Raw genomic sequence first — 23,372 nt, forward strand, 5'->3', positions numbered from 1 at the left:
TGTTGTAAAGTAGCCACCACTCCAAGCTTGATCCTGTGATAGACTGTGATAATACAAATTAGTAAACTAAATATGAGATTGTAGTCTATCACAGGAGTGAGCTTGGAGTGGTTACTACTGTACAACATACTCAGGGACTATGGGGAACAAATGTAGCCACCCTGCAGAAGGAAGGACAGTGTCAGCGCCAATTCAGAAATGATTTGAGGATCTACAGCCGAGTGAAACACAAACAAAATACATTTTTGTTAATAGGGTTCTTGAATGTATCTGAAAGAATGTAACTCCTGAGTTCAGTGTCACTTTAATTGCCTCTCAGTCTGTGCACCATTGAGCTGCTGACACTGTAGCTAGATTGCTGTCAGTCTGTACATGATCTCTTCGGAGACATGAAAAGTAAACAAATGTATCCACTGGGCTGATGACACTGTAGCTCTTTAGGGATTCTCCCGATGTTGCTAGTAATAGCCATAGCAGACTTTACAAGATCACTCTCATGTCTCGGAAGAGATGGTGCACAGACTGACAGACAAGATGCACTCTCAGCATCTCTGTGGATACATTTGTCCCATTCTTGCACTTTACAATTGCTTCCAGATAGTGTCAAGAGCTATCTTTCTGTGTAATTTTAATTTTGTAGCTTTTTATTTTGTTTGTACTAATTTAAAAAGTGATCAAGAGCACCTCTAACATTTGCCACTGAATGGCAGAGACGTTCAGCTCCTGCAATAATCATGCTAAAATAGTGCTGTAGTCACGCTTCTTTCGCATACAATTGCAAAGTGGAAACAGCCACACTGCTGTAAAAAACAGCATCACAAAAGAAACTTGTCTGTGTGGCAGAAATGCACATAGATTGGAAGTGCGACAGGCTCTAAACAGACGCAGAGGCCAAGTAACATGTCATCCTAAGGTATGTGTCGCATACTGCAACAGACAATATACAAGTACAACAGACTAGTTACCCCAAAAAGTACTTGGGCATTACTTTGCATCACTTTTCTTATTAATGAACTGTTAGAGTTTATTTACTAGATATGTCACAAGCACATCGCCAGAATGAAATATGGCACAAAAAAGAACTACCTGAATTATGCACAGGAGTCAGTAGAGGTCCAGAAAATAGCACAGCATCTTTTAGAATTTGGTGCAGACATATCTTAACCACTTGATGACCAGGTGTTTACACCCCTTTCCTGGCCAGGCCATTTTTCAGCGTTGCGGTACTTTGACTGACGTTTATTCCGTCATGCAGCGCTGTACTGAAATCAATTTCATAAAAATTTTTGGGGACAGATAGAGCTTTCTTTTGGTGGTATTTTATTACCACTGGGGTTTTTAAATTTTTACTATGAAATAAAAAACAAAACAAAAACTGTTTTCCCTACATTATGTTAAAAAACATTTATTATTACCCAAATTTTCAGTAAAATATAAAAGATGGGGTCACGTCAGGTAAGTAGACAGCAAACCTGTCAAGCTTTAAAATTGTGTGTGCCCTGGAAATCGCACAAAATTACCATACCCAAAATTGAACATAGCCGACGCTTTAAAAGCTTTTATCGCTCGTCAGTTTAGTGTTGTCAGTGATTAAGGGCCCTAGAATTATTGCTCTCACTCCGATGTTCAAAGTTGATATGTAACATGTACAGCGCAATCATTATTTTCGCACGTAGGAGCACCTGACGTGTGTGTGTGTGTGTGTGTGTGTGTGTGTGTGTGTTTTTCTTATGTGACTTAAATGTTTTGTAAATTTTTTCACTTAACTTTATTGCTATCACATAGGAGGATGAGAAGGCCCCCTATGTGATAGCCAATTTCCACAGACAGGTCCTCTTTATAGAGACCTCAGGTGTCTCTAAGACTACTAATGTCACCTAGGGACCTCCAAAGAAGCTGATGAAGCAGAGATCTGCTTCGCCAGCTTCTCTCCAGCTACATAAGCTGGAGAATAACAGCTGAATGCGGAAGTGATGTAATATACATCACTTCCTGCATTGTGACTGGCGGAGAGTTCAGAAGGAGATCGTGTGATAATCTCCCTCTGATTTCTGTTAACAGACGCAGTGCGGGTCCCGGGCCCGCACCAGCACAGTGGAGCTCGGGATCGGTGATGGCGGAGGGGGGCTGCACACCCACATGCACAATACAAGCGATCCAGCGGCTCCACAGATGCCAGAACGCTTGTATGTAAACAGCCATCGCTGGCTGTTTACAATTTAAGCAGTTTTCCCATTTGTGCGTGCCACCCAGCTTAAGTAACAAGTATTCAGTACTTTGTTGAAGCACCTTTGGCAGCAATTAAAGCCTCAAGTCCTTTTGGTATGATGTGACAAGCTTTGCACACCTGGATTGGGGGATTTTCTGCCATTCTTCACAAATCCTCTGAAGCTCAGTCAGGTGGGATGGGGACTGTCAGTGGACAGCCTTCAGGTCTCTCCAGAGATGTTCAATAGGGTACAAGCCAGGGCTCTGGCTGGGCCACTCTAGGACATTCAGAGTTGTCCCAAATCCACTCCTTTGTTGTCTTGGCTTTGTGCTTAGGATCATTGTCATATTGGCAGGTGAACCTACAGCCCAGGCTGAGGTACTGGAGCTAAATTTTCAAGTGTTGTTGCAAAGGGTCAGAATACCAATATGATGTTTGTTTGTTTTTTAAATAAATTCACAAACATTTATAAAATTCTGTTTTCACTTTGTCATTATGGGGTGCGGAGTGTAGATTAATAAGAAAGAAAAAAAATTAATCTAAACTGTACCAGACTGCAACATAATAAATGTGAGAAAAAAAAGTGAAGGGAAAGACGTCTGAATACACTGGTGGGGGGAGTTTATCAAAACTGGAGCAGTTGCCTATGGCAATCAATCAGCTTCTCTCTTCAGTTTGTTCACTTAAAGGTTTGAAAATGAAAGGTGGATGCTGATCAGTTGCCATGGGCAACTGCTCCAGATTCTGTCTGCTCCAGTATTGATAAATTCCCCTCTATGTCCTCCCATGAACCTGAAGAGAACTATGGGGCCAAAAAAACAAAACCCACGTTACCCCATAGTTCTCCTTTAAGAATCCCTCCAAACTTGGCCATTCTGTTGCATTTACACGTTATGCTAGGGCAGCCCATTCTTCTAAAAATACTGCCAACATAAAACATGACTTTAAAAAAAAAAAAAAAAAAAAAAAAAGAAATAAATTTGTTAATGAAGGGTACGCAGGTGGCTTTTCTCTAGTGCAGGGGTGTCAAACTCCATTTAATCGCAGACCACATCAGCATTATCATTGCCCTCAATGGGCCGGTTGTATCCGTAAAACTATATAAATGTAAAAGGTTCTATGGTAGGCTGTGTGCACTTTCAGGTGGCTGTGCATGCTCAGAGGTACTGACAGGTGCGGGCAGCATGGATCCACAGGAAGGAGTTTTGCTGCTGGCGGCGTAAACAGGCACAGGAAGGCAGCTGGGGACGTCACCAGCCTTCCTGTAAGGCCCAGCACGTTTACAGTGCCGGCTTCGGCTTCAAAATTTAAAGCTGCTGGGAGGAGGTGCAAGGGCCACATGCGCTCTTGGGTATTGTCATGTCCTTTCAAATTAATGGCATCAAAATCAGTGCTCCATGGCTTCTAGAAATGCACATTACTGCAATGCCCAAGTGTGAAGCCTTAGGCCTTGTTCACACCAAGCGCGGAGCAGGTGCAGAGCAGTTACAGACCGGAGCAAAACAACGTCCAATGTATGCCAATGGTATTTTTAGCTTCAGTTCACATCGCAGCGTTCAGTTCCAGAGCAGGTAAAAAAAAACTGCAGCAGGCCCTAGTTTACCTGCTTTGGAACACATGCAAACACCTGGAACACACTGAAAGCCCATTTTAAACTAAACATTTTTTTTTATATATTATTTTTTTTTAACCAAAACGGCCCAGAACACATGAAAAAACACAGCACAACCCACTGCACTGCATGTGCCGAAACTCATGCAGATCTGCTCTGCATTTGATGTGAACAAGGCCTAAATGTTGTTTTAGATGCAGATAGTGCAAGTTCCTGAATACCACTTGGTATCAGCCTTTTACATTCCCCTGTACAGCAGCGCTCTGACTGGAAAAGGAAGGGGCAGGAATGAGAGCCAAATCAGACATGTTGCATGCAGATACATTGACAAAGAAAATGCCAATAGAAGGAGTAAAGTGAGCTGAGGGATGACCTCATCAGTCTGCTGTTTGGCATCCACTCTCCAGCCCCGGCTAAGTGACTGGAAGGTAGACAAAGTATTCCTAACCAAGTGGTGTCCATGTAGCTGTGATCTGGCTGTTTAAATCTAAGGAATGGATGAAGTGAACATCCTATGGCAGGCAAATTTTTAAATGTATTTCACCTGTATATTTAGTGGCTTGTCTGTCATCAGTCCTTGAGATATAAAACAGGTAGTTTCTCTCCACTCCATCATCAAAAATCCAACATTTATTAAATAGCTTTAATTTTATACATGATTTTAAGTAAAAATGTACAACATAAAATCAAATATTGATCACTGCATTTTTACAGCCTTTTTTGACATTTACTCAACATACCTTATTCAACATTTACATTCCAGTTGGATACATTTAATACAGACCAACATTACAAACACTTTATATGAGAAGCAGGTTGTAGTTAATGGATAGGACATAACATCCAACACTGAAAATATAAATGATATATGGACAGTCATTTAAATCACAGGCTAAAGTAAAGCTGTAGTAGTAAGGTTCTTAATAGACTAGCAATATCTACATATTTAGATGTACCCTAAACTCCCCAAATTCTGGGCTTCTTTAGCAGGCCAGTGTCAACACCTCCATCATAGTAGCCAGTAGGAACTGACAGCAGGCATGTGGGCCGCTCTTTGCACTACTGAAGTTTCAGTGGCCTGAGATGAGGTTATGCTGGGAGAAGAAATGTACGAAGTTCATGCACTGTACCTTTGTTTGTGGTAGTGACAGATTTACGAGACAGACTACATATTGTGCACATTTTTGATATTTCTTTCAAGTAGTGCCTGGCTGTACAAAGCAAATTCTTCATTCCAATTAATGGGCCACAATTCTCAAGTTCTATATACTGTCTGATTCAAAACTTTAGGAGGGGAGAGTCCATGTTCTCTTTGTTGGCTTCAGGGCTCAGCTTTATGAGAGGAGAACTCAAGTCAATTAACTGAAAGGATGAGAAAGAGAAATATGTATATTACTGAAGAGATAGCCACCATACAGATCACAAATAGAATATTAACTCATTGAATATTTTTTTTTTAAAAGTCAGTCCAAAACACACACAGCAAATATTTTTAGTAAGAGGAAAGCGCAGAGATCTGTGCCATGACCACATATTTTAACACATTCCCCCCAACTTGCCTAAGGAAGAAGTGTACTTGATTTTATTTCTAAGATTTAACAAAAGTATCTTTCTGTGTATCACTCAGCTGTAGATCCTCAAATCATCTGTGAATTGGTGCCGACACTGTCCATCTGGAGGGGGGCTACTTTTGTTCCCCATGGTCCCTTTGTGTGTTGTAAAGTAGCCACCACTCCAAGCTCACTCCCATGGACTACAACCCCCATCTAGTTCACTAATTTGTATTGAGATTGTAGTCCCATCACAGAAGTAAGCTTGGAGTGGTGGCTACATTACAACACACACATTACCATGGGGAACAAATGTAACCACCCTCCAGAAGGAAGGAAGGACCAATTCAGAGATGATTTGAGAATCTACAGCCGAGTGATACACAAATAAGATACATTCAAGTACATTTTTTCTACTAACCGAATGTATTTAAGATTTAACTCCCGAGTTTAGTGTCAATTTCAATCTTGCTGTTTTGTGGTCTGAGGACAGAAGGGATGACAAAAATCTAATTTGAAAAAATGATAGTCTGTTGTGTGTGACCACCATTTTATCTGTGCAACTCCGACACCGACTAGGAGAGCAAGGAATGTACAATGGAAGTGTGAAGTTAAACCACAAAGTGCTTAAACGTCATCAAATGCAAAGTACAGAAATAGGTGCTGGAGCTCCTCGGCTGTTCAGAAGATTCAGTCTCAGCCCAGGCTTGCTTTCTGAGCAATGTAATAAATAATGTATAGGCTTTCGCTTTATGCATGTTTATTCCTCTTTTTTCTAGCTAAGAATCTTAATCCTATACTAGAGGAATTTTGACTGAAACTGAAAAATAAATTGTCTGGCCGAAACCAACATTTTTTTTCTTACCTTTTAAAAATTAAAATGTTATTTAAAATTAAACTATTTTTTAAACTTTACTGTCAGGGGCTCTGGGAAATATCAGGGGTCTAAAGAGACCCCTGATATTTCACTTTAAAATAGAAAAAGATGGAGCCCCTGTTCGTATAGAATATTCCTGTTCATTCATAACTTATGGACATAGTATGGTTACCAGGTCTACTAATTATAATTGAACAGGAAGTGAGGTAGAGCATTTCATAATTGGGGACACAGTAAACATACAGATGAGGATTTATAAAAACTGGAGCACACAAAATCAGCTTCTCTTCAGTTTGTTGAGTTAAGATTTTAAAAAGACAGAAGCGGATTGGTTGCCATGCCGCCGCTTCAGATTGTCAGCTCCAGTTTTGATAAATCCACTTCACTATGTCCTCAAATATTTACAGTCAGCAATTAGTTAATCGCCGAGTGCTCCTAACTATGGATGCACCGATACTAGTATCGATATCTGTGCCGATACCGGGTATTTGGGCGAGTACTCTTACTCGGTCAAATGCTCCGATGCCTGGCACGAGTACTTCCTGTATCAGGAAGCCGGGCAGCGCGTCATTACACGCTGCCCTGTTTCCAGATTGGCCGGGAAGCAGCTCCATGCTCTCATCACTTGTGAAGAGAAAGTATGGAGCAGACTTCTCGGCCAATTTAGGAAGCCGGGCAGTGTGTAATGACGAGCTGCCCGGCTTCCTGATTGGCCAGCTTCCGTGTAATGACTCAGCGCCCGGCACTCTGGCCAGGAAGCTGGCTTCAATGCTTCCTCGTCATCTCATGACGAGGGAGCATGGAGCCGGCCTCTCGGCCAATCAGGAAGCAGGGCGTTGCGTCATTACATGGCGCCCGGCTTCCTGATTGGCCGGCCAGATGGCTCTGGAGGAAGGCCGCGTTCTGGCTTTAGATGCCCCAGGGGTGAGTCTGGACATACCAAGGTAACAAGGGACAGATTTTTCTTGTTGCTCGGGATGCCAGGTGTCAAGTCATTCCTGAATAGGACTTCCGTTAGGACTCGGTAAATGGCATCAGCGAGTACCGAAAAAAAAATTATCGGTACCAAAATACCAGTATCGGTGCATCCCTACTCGTAACCACTCTCCAGCCTGACTTGCTGTCACAAGAGGCTGAGCAGGCGATGCGGGGAGGAGAGCTCAGTCTCCTTTGACAGCCGACTCAGCCTCCTGTAACAGGTCAGAGCCGTCTCGGCCCCTACACTGCTCTCCATCCTGTGTTACAGGAGGCTGAGCAAGGCGGTGCGGGAGGAGAGCTCAGCCTCCTGCGACACTGCTCACAGCGCTCTCCGCCCTGAGTTTCTCTCCTCCCCAGAGGAAGCTGCTCTGCATCAGAGGGGACAGAGCAGCACCCAGCAAGGAGAGAAAACACGGATGCACCACAATTTCATCAGAAAGATGATACTTTCGGCATTTTGCCCAAAGTGCCATTTTTTGGCAGATATTTTGGTGCACCTCTATCAGATATATATTGCAGCCTGATTGACATGGATCGGTGCTCCCAGGAAAACCACTCTACTAATAAGAGTGATTTTAAAAAGTAAGGTAGCCTTGTATATACAGCTTTGCCTGGAGGCACATTGGTTTGGACCTCTGTATGCATGTTCAAGGTTTCCTTTCAAATCTGATTGCCTAGATTACATTCCCTGACAAAGCAAGGTCACATACAAAACTATCTAGCTCCCCTTTTTGCTAACCATTTAGTCTTTTAACAAATAAAAACAAAAACACACACAAACAATTACCTGGGAAACACTTGTTGGTTTCAGTGGGATAAGTTGCTTGTTCAGTTCAGGGGTATTTGAAAGATCAATTAGAGGTTGACTGTCATAATCAATTGGAGACTGCTTCCGAATTTTAGTATTTGTTTTCTCCACCTCAATATCAATCAATAAATCCTATTAAAGAAAATGACACTAAATGTTTAAGGCTTTCAAATATTTACAAGTTGGTAAAACAAAAAAACAAAAAACCTTTACCACATCCCTAAATCTATGATTTACCTGGCACTCTTGTGATCTGCTGTATGTTACATTATGCAACGTGCCCAAATCTCTAACTCACATGCCACTTTTGTATTGTATATCATTGCCTGATTGTTGCCTATCAGTATATTTTGGGATGTTAATCTTTACCCATCTCTGAAAGTAGATGCATGTCAGCAATAAATGTAATATGTTAAATAGTGACCACACAGAATGAATCAACTATGACCAAAGCCTAAAGCAGCCATAACATTACTACCTCCATATTGAGTAGGTCCCCTTATCTGGAACCAAGCATCACACTTCCTCCCCAAGGCTTGCCTTCTTCCCATAGCACCAGGATTCACCATCTCTTCCACAGGCAAGCAACATGCGCGCATCCAGTCATCCACATGATGTAAAAGGAAAAACATGATTCAGACTTCTAATTGCTCCATAGTCCAATTCTGAGGCTTATGTGCCCATTGTAGGTGCTTTTGGCAGTGGACAACCCTAACCAGTCTGTGGCTACGTAGCCTCAAATGCAACAAACTGATGCACTGTGTTCAGAAACCTTCCACCTTGGCACCCCATGACCCTGTCTCCAGTTCACCTTCTTTGGCCCACTTTTCTTAGGTTCTAACTTCTGCAGACTGGGAACATCCTACAAGAGCTGCAGTTGTGGAGCTGCTCTGACCCAGTTTGTCTAGCCATCACAATTTGGCCCTCGTCAAAGTTGCTCAAACCCCCACATTCAGAGATACTGAACATTAATACACCCAGGGAAATGGAGGCTCAATTACAACCTCTTTTCCCCTTTAGCTGGCAGAAACAGAGGATGAAGTATCTGGGCATTTATTTAACCCCGCAGCTTTCTGAATTATATCAGGTTAACTATGTTACTATGCTGAATGGGTTGAATGACGAACTGGGTAGCTGGAGGCACCTGACCATTTCATGGCTGGGAAGGATAAATTTGGTAAAAATGAATATTCTCCCTAAATTTCTATTTTTATTTCAGACATTACCGGTTACGGTCCCCAGGAAATATCTATCTATACTTCAATCTAAAGTTAATACATTTGTCTGGGGTACTAACCATATAAGAATTTCACATAAGACACTGATGCGCCCTAAACTGAACGGAGGATTGGGCTTACCAGATTTTAATCAATATTATATGGCCGCCTCTTTATCACGCATAGTGGAATGGTTCGCCCCTACATCGGATAAAAAATGGGCAATAATAGAGGAGCACTTATGCCAGACTAGATTAAGAACAGCACTGTGGGTCCCGAAGAATTTTAGGGTGTTCCCGGGGGATACCTCACCTCTTACACCCCCTTTTTTTTAAATCTCTGGGGGATTAGAAGATTGTAGAGGCAGGATATTGTGAATGTTAAATTATTATTTATTTAATTATCTAATTTTTCGTGTATATGTTTGTGGTAAAAATGCAAGTGTCTATTTGTCTAATGTAATGTTGGAATATAAAATAAAAATGATAGATAAAAAAAAAAAACCCCTACACTTGTCCAATTTTTCTGCTTCCAGCACGTCTGTGACAAAATGTTAATTTGCTGCCCAATATACCCCACCCATTTCCAGGTGCCATTGTAACCAGATGTTATTCAATTCACCTTTCAGTGGTCATAAAGTTATGGCTGGTCGATATATACCACAGTATGTGTACGTGCTCACATCTAAAATCAGTTTATTCTGACCACTGAAAAAGTGGCGAGGAAGAGACATTGGAAACTATTACAATACCTATAGATACATTACCTCGGTGCAAGGTGGTAATGTCACCATTTGTTGCTTGTCCGACACTGGCTTATTCTCGGGAGAGAAGTTTAGAGAACAACAGATTTCGGGAGGAATAGTATTGTCTTCATTAGGCGAACTTGGACTGTTAGTGAGCTTGGGCTTCACTTGCTCACACTCCGTAGATCTAGAAGATATTATACAAAAAAAAAAAATCTTTAAAATCACAAAAGAAAACTGTACATTAGGGAGGACCATCACTCAGACTTGAATAAATAAAGAGCTATGGAAGTGCAGAGCATTCACCAGTAAGTTCTTGGGTCAGACATTTTTTCACAGGAGTTTCTCCAAATGCTTTCATAAGTAATCTGTCTAATTCCATACCGATATCAACGTGTATGTAAGAAGTAAAGGTCTCAGTTGTGGCTTCATGTATCATGTTTTACCACTTTACCAGACAGTTCCAGATGTTCCATTAACCTTGTAACTACCAAGACTCTTCTCAAAAGGATCTCATTGCTCAGAATCTTCTCTGGTAAAATTCCTACAACTTTCATCAAGGGTCAGCTTTACAAGCCTCAATTACTAGTATTTGTGCCAATACAATAAAAAGGAATTGATAGAATTGTTACTAGCTATAATATTGCACGTTCACACCACTTATTAAAACTAGCTTCAGACACAAAAGGCATATAACCAAGTTCTAAATTAATGTTTACAGCACTAGCAACCCAAAAATGTTTTTTACATTTTATATAAGCACAGAGAAATGACATAAACAAGCACTAATGTAATACAAAAGGTTTAAGATTTCCAGAAGAAAAAAAAAAAAAGGAAGAATGCATTTACCCAACAGGCAACTTCCGGGAGGACGTGGACGCCTGCAAAGCTGGTATAGAACGCAGAGATGGAATAGCCCTTGGGACAGTCCTTGGCGTTGTTAAGATTCCAGATGTTCTGCGACTAACTGATGTAGGTAAAGCGGATGAAAACTTTGAAGTGGGTGTTGCTGATATGCATCTTCCTATTAAACTAGAGTTCATCTGCATACCTTTCGATCCTATTGGAGTGCTTTGTACAGAACCACTACAGAAAAGAGGAAAAAACAAAAAACACACAAAAAGGTCAAACATTTTCTGCAGTTCATGGCACCACCAACCTAAACATGGACAGCGGCTTAAGAAGCAATTGCCAACTTTTGAATAGTAAATGAAACTTGCATCAAACCACAGAATTTCAGATGCGAGACAGATGTGTACAAGGATAGAGTAGTGCCCTATGAACTCAGACATCTATAATTGAACCTGCCCATTTGACGCATGGTGAAAAATGCATAATTACAAATGCAAATTTCTGCAATTTGCATGTGGAAGCATACCGAGATCCATTAAAAAGATGCCACCCAAGGATTGTTTTATTTAACATAAAGATGAACTTTACCCATATTTTTGAAATGACAACAAATACACCTTAAGAAAGGTTTAGTAATGGAAAATCTACAAACACATACTTTTAGATAATTGCAGGCTTTTTATTTTTGCATACCTTGTTTTTCTTTTCTTCCCCATCCTTCTCACAGTGTTCATTTTTATCAAGGGCATATTGCTATATCTCCTGGATCTCTGGCACATATGACCATGCCCATCTCAGGGGAGGAAATGCCTTTCCCCAAGATCACAGATGAGATTTGCCAGCAGTGCTCTGCTAATGTAACCTTCCCAGGATGCAATGCCTGGGCACAATTACATCATTTGTGCCAACGAGGACCATGAAGTGGAAAAACAAAAGTAAACTAAAGTTTTCACCAACTAATGATTTTTAAGAGGATTTCAGATCAGTATGCAGAGCTGTATGCTGATGTGATTTTTAGGAAAAAGGGGTAAAGATCCACTTTAAGTGTTAGAAGCACACACACAAAAACAAAACAAGATGGCTACATTTACCAGCGAACAAAAATGTTAGTTGTAATCTTTTTTTTACTGTGCTTAGTTGGTCAGGCAAATTGCTTCACAGCACCAGCCTGAAAATACAAAGCACAGGCAGCAGAGTCGAACCTCTTCAATAGGCTTACAGTCATGTATAAACCGCCTTTCTTCACAGGGTCTTGTCTCTAATTTTGTTGACTTCCTGACAGGGTCACTTTAAGCACAAACTCCATAACATACCCTAGGCTCAATACTGCAGCCAGAATTATTTTAATAGGCTGTAAAATGCAAGCATCGATATTAAGTAATTCTAGGGAGCAGAACTGTGAGCGGATATCAAATATGCACTCTTCTTTTATAATATTCTATGGGGTGCGCATTTATAAAAGAGCTGTATGCATTATGAAGAGTAAAGTGAGCTAAAGAGCATAGAGGATTCCTATGCTCCTCATCACCATCTAATGGTCATAATGTAAACCAAATCTAAAAACCAAGATGTTCGCTCTGCAAAACATTTTATAAAAACACCTTTACGGGTCTTACAAATCAGTCTTCAATACATAACTATTGACATTACCTTCCAATGTCCCCACATGAAAGTAATCGTGTTGGCTTCAGGGACCTTTTTGCTGTGTGGTCAGGCGACTGCCCTGCTAACAAAAATTATAAAAAAACACCAAGGCCATTAAGTATATTGCTGCCGCTTCTAATGCTCAGATTAATTGCAGTACATATTGCGATTCAATCTTACCCTCCGGCTTTTGTGGTGGCCTTAATCTGCTTGTTGGAGTGGGCAATACTCTTGCCTGCGGCTTTGTGGACAGTGCCTTTACGCCACTTTCCGGTTTAGCAGGAGGAAGCAGTCTGTGTAGATTGGGTGCAGAAGTCTGTCTGTGAACTTTGCCAGTTGGAGTCTGCGGCTGGGCCATAGACACAGATGCAGGTTTGTTACCATTTGCTTTTGGTGCTGCATTTGGTTTTAGGCGGTGGTGGTTGGAGTCAGAGCTGGCCACCTTCAATGCAGATCCTATTCCACCAAGAGGACGGACAAGTGCAAATCTGTTTGTATTGGGCTTTAGTCTTGAGCCGTTTATTGAGGTGTTCAGGGACGTGTGAAGGGAGGAATTCAGTTTAGCTAAAAAGGATAAAAGATATATTTTGAAAGATACCATAAATGTATGCACTATCTGAAAATGAATACAAATTATGGTTAAGCAACAAATGTGTGCAGATCCACACACCACAAGGTTTTCTACAAGAGAGATTTCTAGCTTACCACTGGCAGCAGGTGGAGACGACAGACTGGAATTCAAACTAGTGTTTATACTGGAATGGGAAGATGATGAAGACGAAGTATTCCTCCTGGGACCAGCAGCAGAAGGGGTTTTAAACTGTGTTTTGCCTAAATTAAGCTAAAAACAAGGTTTAATGTAGAGAAAAAAAAAAAATTATATGAATGCATCTATCCTAGTAAGCACCCCCCCCTTTTAATATGCAAGACTCCTATGTCAAAGCATAGTGCAGGTGACAGGTTCTATTTAAAGAGACATCAGGAGGTCTATTGGATCTCTGATGTCCAATCTGCACTCTGTTGAAGCTGAAGCACAGATTATACCAGATAACCTTTGTCCACAGCCAGACCAGCAGGTTAAGGTCAGCTCTAAAACCTCGAAGTGGTCACAGCTGAGCACCTCCATGTTCTGATGGCTCCAAGACCAGAGGCTGCCTTAACTAGAAAATTAATTCACATTACATGCAGCCAGAGGTCAACAAATGCTCATTTTAAAGCTCTTTAAAAGGGCAATTCAATTTTGCCACAAAATGTGAGAAAATTAGGTTACCTGGAGAATTCTGCAACCTCTGCCCATCCCCATTATTCATAACTTTTCGCTACATGTGACTATGCTGACCACTAAGCGCTTGTCATTTGTAAGTGTTATGCTCAATCCTCAGTGTGGGGCTGCAGTGCACGAACTGTACACTGGCAGGTAATGGTGGAGGGTTGGGATTACCCTTTAACTTTCAAATATGTAAACCCTTCCATGTCCATAGTCTGGGCATGAATTCGTACAGCCTACAATGTATTGTTTTGCCATCTGTGTCCCTCCATAGACATCTGTCATTGAAATAGGTACCACCTTGGAAGATTTCACCCTCACCCTTTTGGCTATACTTACTGAATAGTTAACATGCATTTTAAAGTATAAAAACTGTTTTGACCAACCCAAAAATGATTACAAAACCTAAGAATAAATCACCATTTTAATCTGCCTTCAAAACGCAAGAACTTGCACTCACTGTGTATAGTGTTATAGAAGTGTGGCTGGAAATTACCTTGTTAGGAAGAGCCAGGGTCCTCTTGCTCTGCCCTATAGAGCTGTTATTAAAAGAAGAGTCACTGATATCAGATGCGATGCTGGAATTGCCAGAAAGCAGATCTTCTGTAGAACCCATACTGCTCAGATTCTTCCTTGCCACAGGGCTCTGTTTTTTAGTACCTTTGGGCTAAATAGGATGATATACAGTAGGCCAGGATAGAGAGAGTTATGCCATTGCAACTTCAGAAAATGTAAAAGCCTTATTCCAAAAATAGTTAACCTGACATTTCCCACATAAAACCCAAGCTTACAATAGCAAAACTTCAGACAACTACCCAACACAAGGATTAAAGCTGAACAAGACAAAAAAATAAATGGGATTACACAAATGTATGCAGCTCTGTATTCATTAATATGTATGTAGCCATTCAGCAAGCCAGTACATACCTTTTCCACGGTTAAAGTGTTATTCTTTAATTGTGCAGTGGCTGCCCTCATAGGTTGCAATCTGCTAACAATTCTACCAGTGCCAAGCGGTGGAACAGTAGTTTTAGCCTGGGGAGCCTTAGCTTTCTGTGTAAGAGGAGAGACCAACAGACTCTTAACTACTTTTGGTCCTTTTAAGGGGCTTGCCAAGATTTGAGATTTTTGAGCCTCCGTACGTTCAATGTGTTTGTTAGGTCGCATAGTCTGCTGTTGGATTGATGGCGGAAGCTGTTGGAGAGGGCTATCCTGTATACAATAAGTCTCTCTTTTAATAGCAACTGGGGTTTTATCGACCCCATTAAATGCATCAAAAAGTTTTAATTTGGACTTTGATTCCTGTACAAATTTCTCCACTGCTTGGTTTGGGGCAGGTTGCAGTGGCTCCTCTTTTCTGTCATCATTCGTAGAACATCCCAGCTGTAGTGCCAGCAAGTGAGCTTCTTTGAATATTTCAACGAATTTATCACCACTTAGAGGACTCCAGACAGACTGATCATCTGAAGGAGACGTTTTCTTATCAGATTCATGTAATTGGATAGCTGCAAGAACACATTTTTCTTTGTGTTTAACTGGACCAATGAACACTTCATCATCACAATCTTCAGTGTCTTTAGCACTAATGGAGAAAAACAGTAAGCAAAATATAAGTGCCAAAATAAAGATTTAAAAAAAAAGGCTCAATACCATGATATTCAACTGATTTTATACACATTTTAAAAATAGAGTGCATTTGATAAGAAGGGTCTATAAAGTGTGATGATCGATTGGCAGTGCCAGGGCTTACAGCTGCTTTAAACCTGAATCCCCCTCCAACATATAGATATGGGTATGACCACTGTGTATTTCAGTAGTTTGTGTACTGGCCATACATTTCAGACTTGGAGAGGGGCTCAGTGTACCATTGAGAATTATATTAGTATACTGCAGGAAATAGAAAAGCATTTCCTTAGTCTTCTCTCCCTCAGAATGTACATTGCAGCTTAAAGGTGCCCATTCACTGCACGATCGTACGAGAATCGCGGGAAATCCCACGATCGTAAGATAATCGTGCAGTGTATGGAAGGCGTGCGACCGTTTCTACTGTACAGTCGCACGTCTTCCGTCGAACCAGCATGCTAGAAACCCCGACGAGAATCGTGCGATTCTCGGCGAGTTAGTGGCCTGCTGGTACAACAACTGCCGAACGGGCCGGTGTGCTTATGTGCACACTGCCCGTTTACACTCATCGGAAGCCCGCCCCTCAGTGGAGTCATCGGAAGCCCGCCCCTGAGAGGGGCGGGCTTGCGATGATCGCAAGTACGATCTGTCTGTCCAAGATGGGCAGATGGTACGTTTTTTTAATTACTTTACAACCCTCGCAAGGCAAAAGTCTTGCGAGGCTTGTAAAGTGTATGGCCACCTTTATAGCAAGTCCCAAGTGAGAAGCAGCAGGTGAGTTGATCTGTGCAAGAAACAACGGCACAGAATTAACATGATTGCATTATAGCCTGGAAAGCACATGCTGAGCCTGAGCAATGCCCGAACAAAGATGGCCTAGCCCTAAGGTCAGGTTCACACCATTTTCTTGACCAGATCTGTAACGTTTTAGTGCTTTTTTTTTTTAAGCTTAACCAGTTGACATCCGCGGTGTTAAACCCCCTTCCCATCAAAGGTGCAGACCAGTGCGTTTGCATGCATCTGATATGCATTCACATGCGTTCCAGACCAGAAAAATAGCACATGCAAGCAATTTTTTTGCCCCCACCAGAACAGACTGCACTGGTGTGAACAGTAATACCATAGGAATACATTGGGATGCATTTCAGGTGCAGACAAAAACTGTTCTGGTCTGTTCAAGCCCTAAAGCTGCCCATACACCTACAGAGATTTTCTATAGCCAGATGGAAAAAGTGAAGCAGATTCCCCCATCTATGCTAAACTGTGTGAATGGAGGAATCTCCCACTGGGCCAAGCTTCAGCAACTTTTTAGTGGGCCCTGCTGGCTCTCAAAACACCTAAACAATGCCTGCATCCAATCAGATTGTTCCACACAGGTTTAGCGTAGATAGAGGAATCTGTTGCACTTTTTCCACCTGACCATAGAAAATCTATAGGTGTATGGCCAGCTATAGGGAATAAAAGGGGATGAAGGTATTGTCAAGAGTACAGAGATCTCTTTGAAAGGTTGCAAATCCCTTTGTTTACCCAACTAAACCTTACTTCAGGTAAGCATTAAAGTAAATCTAAAACCAAAACTCCCCCCACCTGCCCTGCAGACACAGAAGGAAGTGGGAGAAAATCTGCTCAGACTGGCGACATCAAGACCGGTGTCCCCACTGGAAGTTTCCCCTCTATTCTTGTGACAGATCAAGATTTCTCATCACTTTCAGAAACTGTTCATGATAGCATACCTTTAAAGGAGATAGGGATATAGCATACCTTGAAGGAGATAGGGATATATCAAAGTCAAACTTCTCATCTGCCAGAAAGGTGAAATCTATAAATACAAATTGGAAATAAGCTTGCATTTCAAACCATGATAAAATAGTTTTGTTGCAGGGTAATGCAATCCTCAAAAAGTGTCTGTACATGTTCTGATCTCAATGTTCAATCCTTGCTCTTTAACTTAGAAGGCACCTGACCAGAGAAGCCTATGCCAGGGAATTTCAAAGAACTTGTTCATTAGGGAAATTACAAAGCTACCTGTCACATATGCAAAATGCATGCCTTTGTCCTTTATAGATAACGCATAGCCAAATCTCTGCTCTGCGAGGTCTAGAGATCACAGTAGGTTTTCAATAATCTGATGACAGAATTGCTATGCTCTGTTAGCGTGTCCATTTCAGAAACCTTAGGAACTGCATGCTTATGACCTCTACAATCCACTCCATTTCAGAATGGAGAAACTGCAGGGCCATCTCACCTAATGTACAACTAAAAGGTGCCCATACACCTTACGATTATCGTACGATAATCGTATGCAATCGACTTTTCGTACGACAATCGTAACCTGTGAATAGAGTGCCCGACCGATAGTACTGTACAATCGTATGACTTTTGACGGTCAAGCATGTTTGAAAACTTTGCTAGATCGTACGATTTTCATAAGGTTGCTGGCGTTTCCGTCCGTCAAAAGTCGTACGATCTAGTAGAACGAAAATACGGCAAATCATTTACCGCATTTCGTCCAGGTGCCTTTCGTTAATTACGGCTAAATTAATCTTGCGATCATCGGGGCAGGATGGGGCCGTCAAACGAAAATCGTACGACTATTCGATCATCGAACGAAAAGTTTTGTCCGATAATCGCAAGGTGTATGGGCACCTTTACTTCCTATGTCTGCCAAAAACAAACCCACTTAGAAATAAAGGTCAGGGCAAAAACAGAAGTGTGCAATATAAGCCTTTTACAAATGTCCAAGTAATTGATACCCAACTGCTACCAATGTACACAATGATCACTAAATTATGCACACTAGTAGGTGGACTTCAAGTGAACCTGTGGAAAGAATATTGACACTGAAATATTTCTAGATGTAAATAAGCTTCAGAACAAGCCCTTACCGACCTCTCTACCAGCATACACTGTGGAACAATTCAACCTCAATTTCACAAAAGAAGCATTGAAGTCTCTTCATATGCATCGGCTTTGTGTTTACATTAGAGATTGGAAGGATGGAAGGCTGCCATGTCAGGGTAAGCCGAGCTGCTAAAAGTGAAAGCACTTCTGCTGCAAACAGAGGATAAATTGCTCAACAGTGTATGAAAGCTCTGTAGAAGTTTGTTTACAAGCTCATTTACTTCTTAAAGACCTCTCCCCTTTGGTGGAACACTAAACCTGCATAGGGGAGTTAGATATTATACAGTCCCCTTTCCCCATAACCTGCAGTGCAGGGGGTGACATCCGCTGACGATCCTGGGAAATGTCCAGGACTTCATATTTTCTGAAAAGACGTTGCAGCACAGTGTTGGGAGCATTCTCTCCGCAAGATCTGGGGCTACTTTAAAGATTTCACTGGGAGGATATCATCACCCTCACAAGGCTGCAGGTTGTGTAGGGGAAGAGGGACTCCCACACCTCCACAAGTGCCAGAGGCAGAACTAAAAACTAGATAACCTGAAAATGAAAGCATGTTGACACCAAACAGAGCGAAAGTGCCTAGTACCTACTTTTTCACAAAAAGCAGACCTTTCACATCATATTGGACAAACCTTTGTCATTAAAAATCGCCCTTTTTGAACAGCTCTGTACTCTACTTGAAGTTGCAGTATTTATTTATTAAAGCACTAACTTTGACCAGCTCCCGTTTGCCAGGCCTCAGGTAATGGTGACAGTCTGTGCCTTTACACAGCCTCCTGGGAAGAGTACGTCACTAGAGGCTGCAGGCAGATCTCGGGAATGCAACTGTGAAATCTCACAAGATTTTAACACCAACAAGATTTTAATTGTACGAGATACATACTAACATTTACATGCATGTACAATTGATATCTTGTGAGGTTATAAAAGCATAGGCATGAAACTGAAGGCCTGTGAAGCGGGGGAAGTGATCAAATTCGATACTTTTTTTTTCCTTTTAATACATGCAGCAGTTTTAGATTATTTTTACATAGCTTTTCAGGAAGGGGAATAATAAAGATTTGTCCAATTTGAGGTTAAAGGTCCATTTTAAGTGCTCATACAGACAGGTGTGCACACCCATAAAGAAACTGGATCCCGGAAGGAACAAGTGCTGCGTGTAATTGCGTGCAGCAGCCTGTTCTTCCCTGTGGGAGGAGGCTGCTGCATGCAGTTACACACATTCACACCTGAACAGCCATGCAGGTCCGGGTGCTCGCATGTGGACGCACACTGTCTGTGACCCAAGTGCGTAGGTGTGCAGGTTTGGGTGTGCATGTGACCGCATACTACCATAGGGAAGAACACAATTACACAGAGCACCTGTCCCTTCCAGGATCAGACGTAGGTAGAGAGAGTCCCTCTGCACTCCTTACAACGCTCCCAGCCTATATAGGAAATGGTGCTCGCAGTGATGACCACGGATGGCGCCATGCAAACACAAGACAGAGGACAGGAATCACCAGCACTCAGTATTATCTGTAAATATGTCCATTTATTGGACACATCACACCTTTTTGCTCTGATGAAGGGACCCTGCGTGGCCCCGAATCATTGGCTTTCCTCACTGTGATGGTGTCCAATTAATGGACATATTTACTGATAATACTGAGTGCTGGTGATTCCTGTCCTCTGCCTTCCAGGATCGGGACTTTACAGGTGTGCACACCACACGGACATGCACGCCCATCTGAATGAGCCTTAAAGGCTGCTGTAAAATAAAGGAAAGTGTAATACTTACCAGTGCCAACATCCATTCTGGGAAGAGGCTTGCTGCTTTTAACTAAGCCACCTAGACAAAAATAAAGTGACTAAAATTAGATGGCAATAATGACCCTGTAAATGTGCAGGTTATCAAAATTATTACAGCCAACCAACCAACATTAACCATCTCCTTGGCATGAGCAAAAAGTTTAACAGACTTGATTTTAATGTCACTGTAGTGTGTTCAAGAGGCAAGTATTGATCTGTGATCAGGACAGCCTAGTGGCTTATTGTAGTTTCAGGACAGGGTTTCATTAAAGGCATGGTCTATATTTTGAGCAAAATAAATAAATGAACCTACATTGATAAAAGAACGCTTTATTAATGTTTAATTACTAATGTTTTGCATTCAGGCTTGAAGAGCATTGCAACTGCGATCAGATGCCCAGGATCCTGAATGTTTACATCACAAACCCAGGTCCATGTGGGAGGTATAGATCTACCATTATGGGGCTGGAGGAAGTCATCAATGGACTACAACTGAGGGGAGGTCACCACATTAATGTTCTAATCAGATCTACAAGTCCTACTGCCATGGTGACAGATGGGACTTGGTAGTCTTCCATTGACAGATTCTGTAAATGGATTTGTGAACTGATGACATGGCTGTGTGGTCAGTGCAGGGAGAAGCATCATCCACCCCTCCCCCCCCTCATTCAGGTAATAAGGGGCGCTTTTTGAGGGTGGAGGGAATGTGATCCTGCTGTGTTACTCACTAAATAGAGCTGTAACATACAACGTGGTCAGAAAGGTGTACTGTGCCTTTAAATTTGCCTTGATTCATTCCTAAAGAGAAATCAAATGAAAAATTAAGTAAACCTAACCCTAAAATAACTAGAGGAGCTGACCGTAACCCTCACCACCCTGTAGAAACCATCAGTTCTTCCATGCACACCTATCACAACAGACACAGCTATAGTACTACCTCAATTATCGGAAGGTAGCGAACGATAAGCGGCGGCACAGCGTGCGATCCTACCGGCACTCACAAGATAATATCACCACCTCAGCCACACAAACGGCCTACGATTCAAAATTCCCTCTGACCTCACTACACGACATGTGACGAAGAACGCTAGCCTTTGATTGGTTGCTTTAAAGAGCCGTGCTTACGTGCTGCACGCGCGACGTGAAATCGCGGAGCATTGTGGGAAATGTAGTTCGCACACCTTCTCCAGCTTTATTGGCTTCCAATGAGCTCGCTGCAGCATTGTCGTGTTGTCTGCAGGTTCCATCACCTGGAAGGATATGCTGGAGCTAAGACCAGGGCTGAGTGATTGATATGATTTTTTCTTAATGACATTGATAGATTCTGTGGTAGCTCTTCAGAAATGGCATTTAGTTGTAATGTTTATGTAATATAGTATAAGAAGACAGTACAGGGGACAAGGTTTCTATAAACTGGAACTGGAGAAGATGGGGGATGGGTTTATTTCCATCCTGAGGGCCCATTCACATCACTGCAGTCTGGTGCATTGCATAAAGCCTGCATTCACACCTGAACGCTTTGTTGCATGTTTCCTGAAGCACGACAACACTCACCATGAAGATTCCCATTATTTTCAATGGTCACACCCGAGAATTGCAGAGCTTGAAGCAAAAAAAAAAGTACATAAGCTCTTTACCTTTGTTTTTTGTCCCATAGACTGCAAAGGAAACAGCTTAAAAAAAATGCACTAACACATTTTTTGCATCCAACAACTACCTCCTCCTCCTCTTAGTAACTAAATTGACTTAGGCTACATTCACACTTGCATTTTTGTGCTCTATAAGAAGAGAAAAATCTGTCAGGCTAGATGCTGTGTTTATGCTTCCAGATGTGATAAATGGCATGCTTTTTCATTCATATGCTTTTAGAGATGCATCTGGTACCTACCATCAATTCACACTTACATGGTGCGTTTAGAAGTTCAAATCGATTCCTGGACGCACCTGAACTTCTATCATTTCTAAAATCAGGTAAACTGACTGCAGATAAAAGTTTCTAAACGCAAGGTGTGAATAGATCCATTAGAAATCATTGAATACATATAGGGATGGATCGGTACTCATACTCGCCCAAATGCTCCGATACTTACCCCTGATACTGGAACTTTTGGTCAGAGGGACATTTCCTCTGACCAGCAGTGCTGCGAGGGAACATGGAGCTGGCTTCCCAGCCAATCAGGAGGCCATGCGGCGGGTAATGACTCGCCGTCCTGCTTCCTGATTGGCTGGGAAGCCGGCTCCATGCTGTTTGGCCGCCTCGATTCTGATTGGCCAGGAAGCCGGTTTCCCAGTCAATCAGCATGGAGCCAACTTTCCGGCCAATCAGGAAGGCGGATGGCAGGTAACGACATGCCGTCCGGCTTCCTGATTGCCCGGGAAGCTGGTTCCATGCTAGGGAAGAACCGGTATTGGTAATCGTTATCGGCGAGTACTGAAAGATAAATATCGGTATTCACACTTGATACCGAAAAACCAGTATCGGTGCATTTCTAGATGCATATATATGTGTTTAGAAAATCATTTTCAATGCATATGAATGTATCTAATGGCACCTAGTGTGAATGTAGCCTAAAGCTGTAAAACTGAAGCATAAAAACACCTTAAAAATGGGCAAAACAAATCTTCTAAATTGCCTGAAATAAGATGAGCTCGGGTGTGAATGCAGGCTAACACACACATTAAACCATGCATTAAGGCAGGGGTCTCAAACTCAATTCAGTCGGGGACCAGTGGACACATTTTTTAGTCCTGTGGTGGCTGCTACTATATACGGTACCAGATTTAATGTATGCATGTTACAAGCAGCAACTGTCACCGATTCAAATTACTGATCGGGTGACAGCTGCTGCATGTAAGCGCCTGCACACCGCATGTAATCATATGTGAAAGGATTACATGCAATTAGGAATCTGTCAGTATCAGTGGTTACACAATTGTGTATCCAGGGAGAGTGATTGTTTTTGTAACTGCATGTAATCATATCACATACGATTACATTCGTTATGCAGGCGTGTACATGCAGCGACTGTCACCTGATCATTAACTTGAATGGGTGACAGTTGCTGCATGTAAATGCCAGATTAGGGATTCCTGCTGCAGGAAAACGCAAGTTTGTGACACAGGAATCCCTAATCGTACCTGAAATATAGGGTACTCTCCCCATTCCAATCCCCCCCGCACACATTTAATACATTCCCCCCCTTCCAAACCCCCCCTCACACATAAGAATACACTCCCTCCCCCCCACACACACATAATACACTTCGCCCCCCATTCCAAACCCCCGGCACACATTTAA

At 42.0% G+C, this 23,372-nt stretch overlaps 1 protein-coding gene across 1 annotated transcript; it reads right to left on the reverse strand.

The window, feature by feature from the left end:
* Nucleotides 1–5,067: 5,067 nt before the first annotated feature.
* GTSE1 (G2 and S-phase expressed 1) lies at nt 5,068–20,109 on the reverse strand. The gene is made up of 11 exons (XM_018552504.1): nt 20,064–20,109; nt 17,144–17,201; nt 14,687–15,341; nt 14,256–14,426; nt 13,198–13,333; nt 12,673–13,056; nt 12,499–12,571; nt 10,846–11,082; nt 10,018–10,183; nt 8,014–8,166; nt 5,068–5,183 (listed from the first exon to the last, which is right to left on the reverse strand). The coding sequence occupies exons 1-11, from the start codon at nt 20,077–20,079 to the stop codon at nt 5,100–5,102; spliced, it is 2,133 nt and encodes a 710-aa protein (XP_018408006.1). The 5' UTR covers nt 20,080–20,109; the 3' UTR covers nt 5,068–5,099.
* Between the last annotated feature and the right edge of the window lie 3,263 nt (nt 20,110–23,372).

The sequence above is a fragment of the Nanorana parkeri genome, unplaced genomic scaffold (assembly GCF_000935625.1).
Source record: "Nanorana parkeri isolate BGI_ZX_2015 unplaced genomic scaffold, ASM93562v1 scaffold90, whole genome shotgun sequence".
NCBI lineage: Eukaryota > Metazoa > Chordata > Amphibia > Anura > Dicroglossidae > Nanorana > Nanorana parkeri.

Excerpts from the sequence above, each read along its gene's own strand:
- GTSE1 (XM_018552504.1), bottom strand. Across the intron at positions 13,057-13,197 it reads GTCTCCACCTGCTGCCAGTG|CTAAACTGAATTCCTCCCTT; the intron begins GTAAGCTAGAAA and ends TATCCTTTTTAG. Across the intron at positions 12,572-12,672 it reads GCCACCACAAAAGCCGGAGG|GGCAGTCGCCTGACCACACA; the intron begins GTAAGATTGAAT and ends TTTTGTTAGCAG.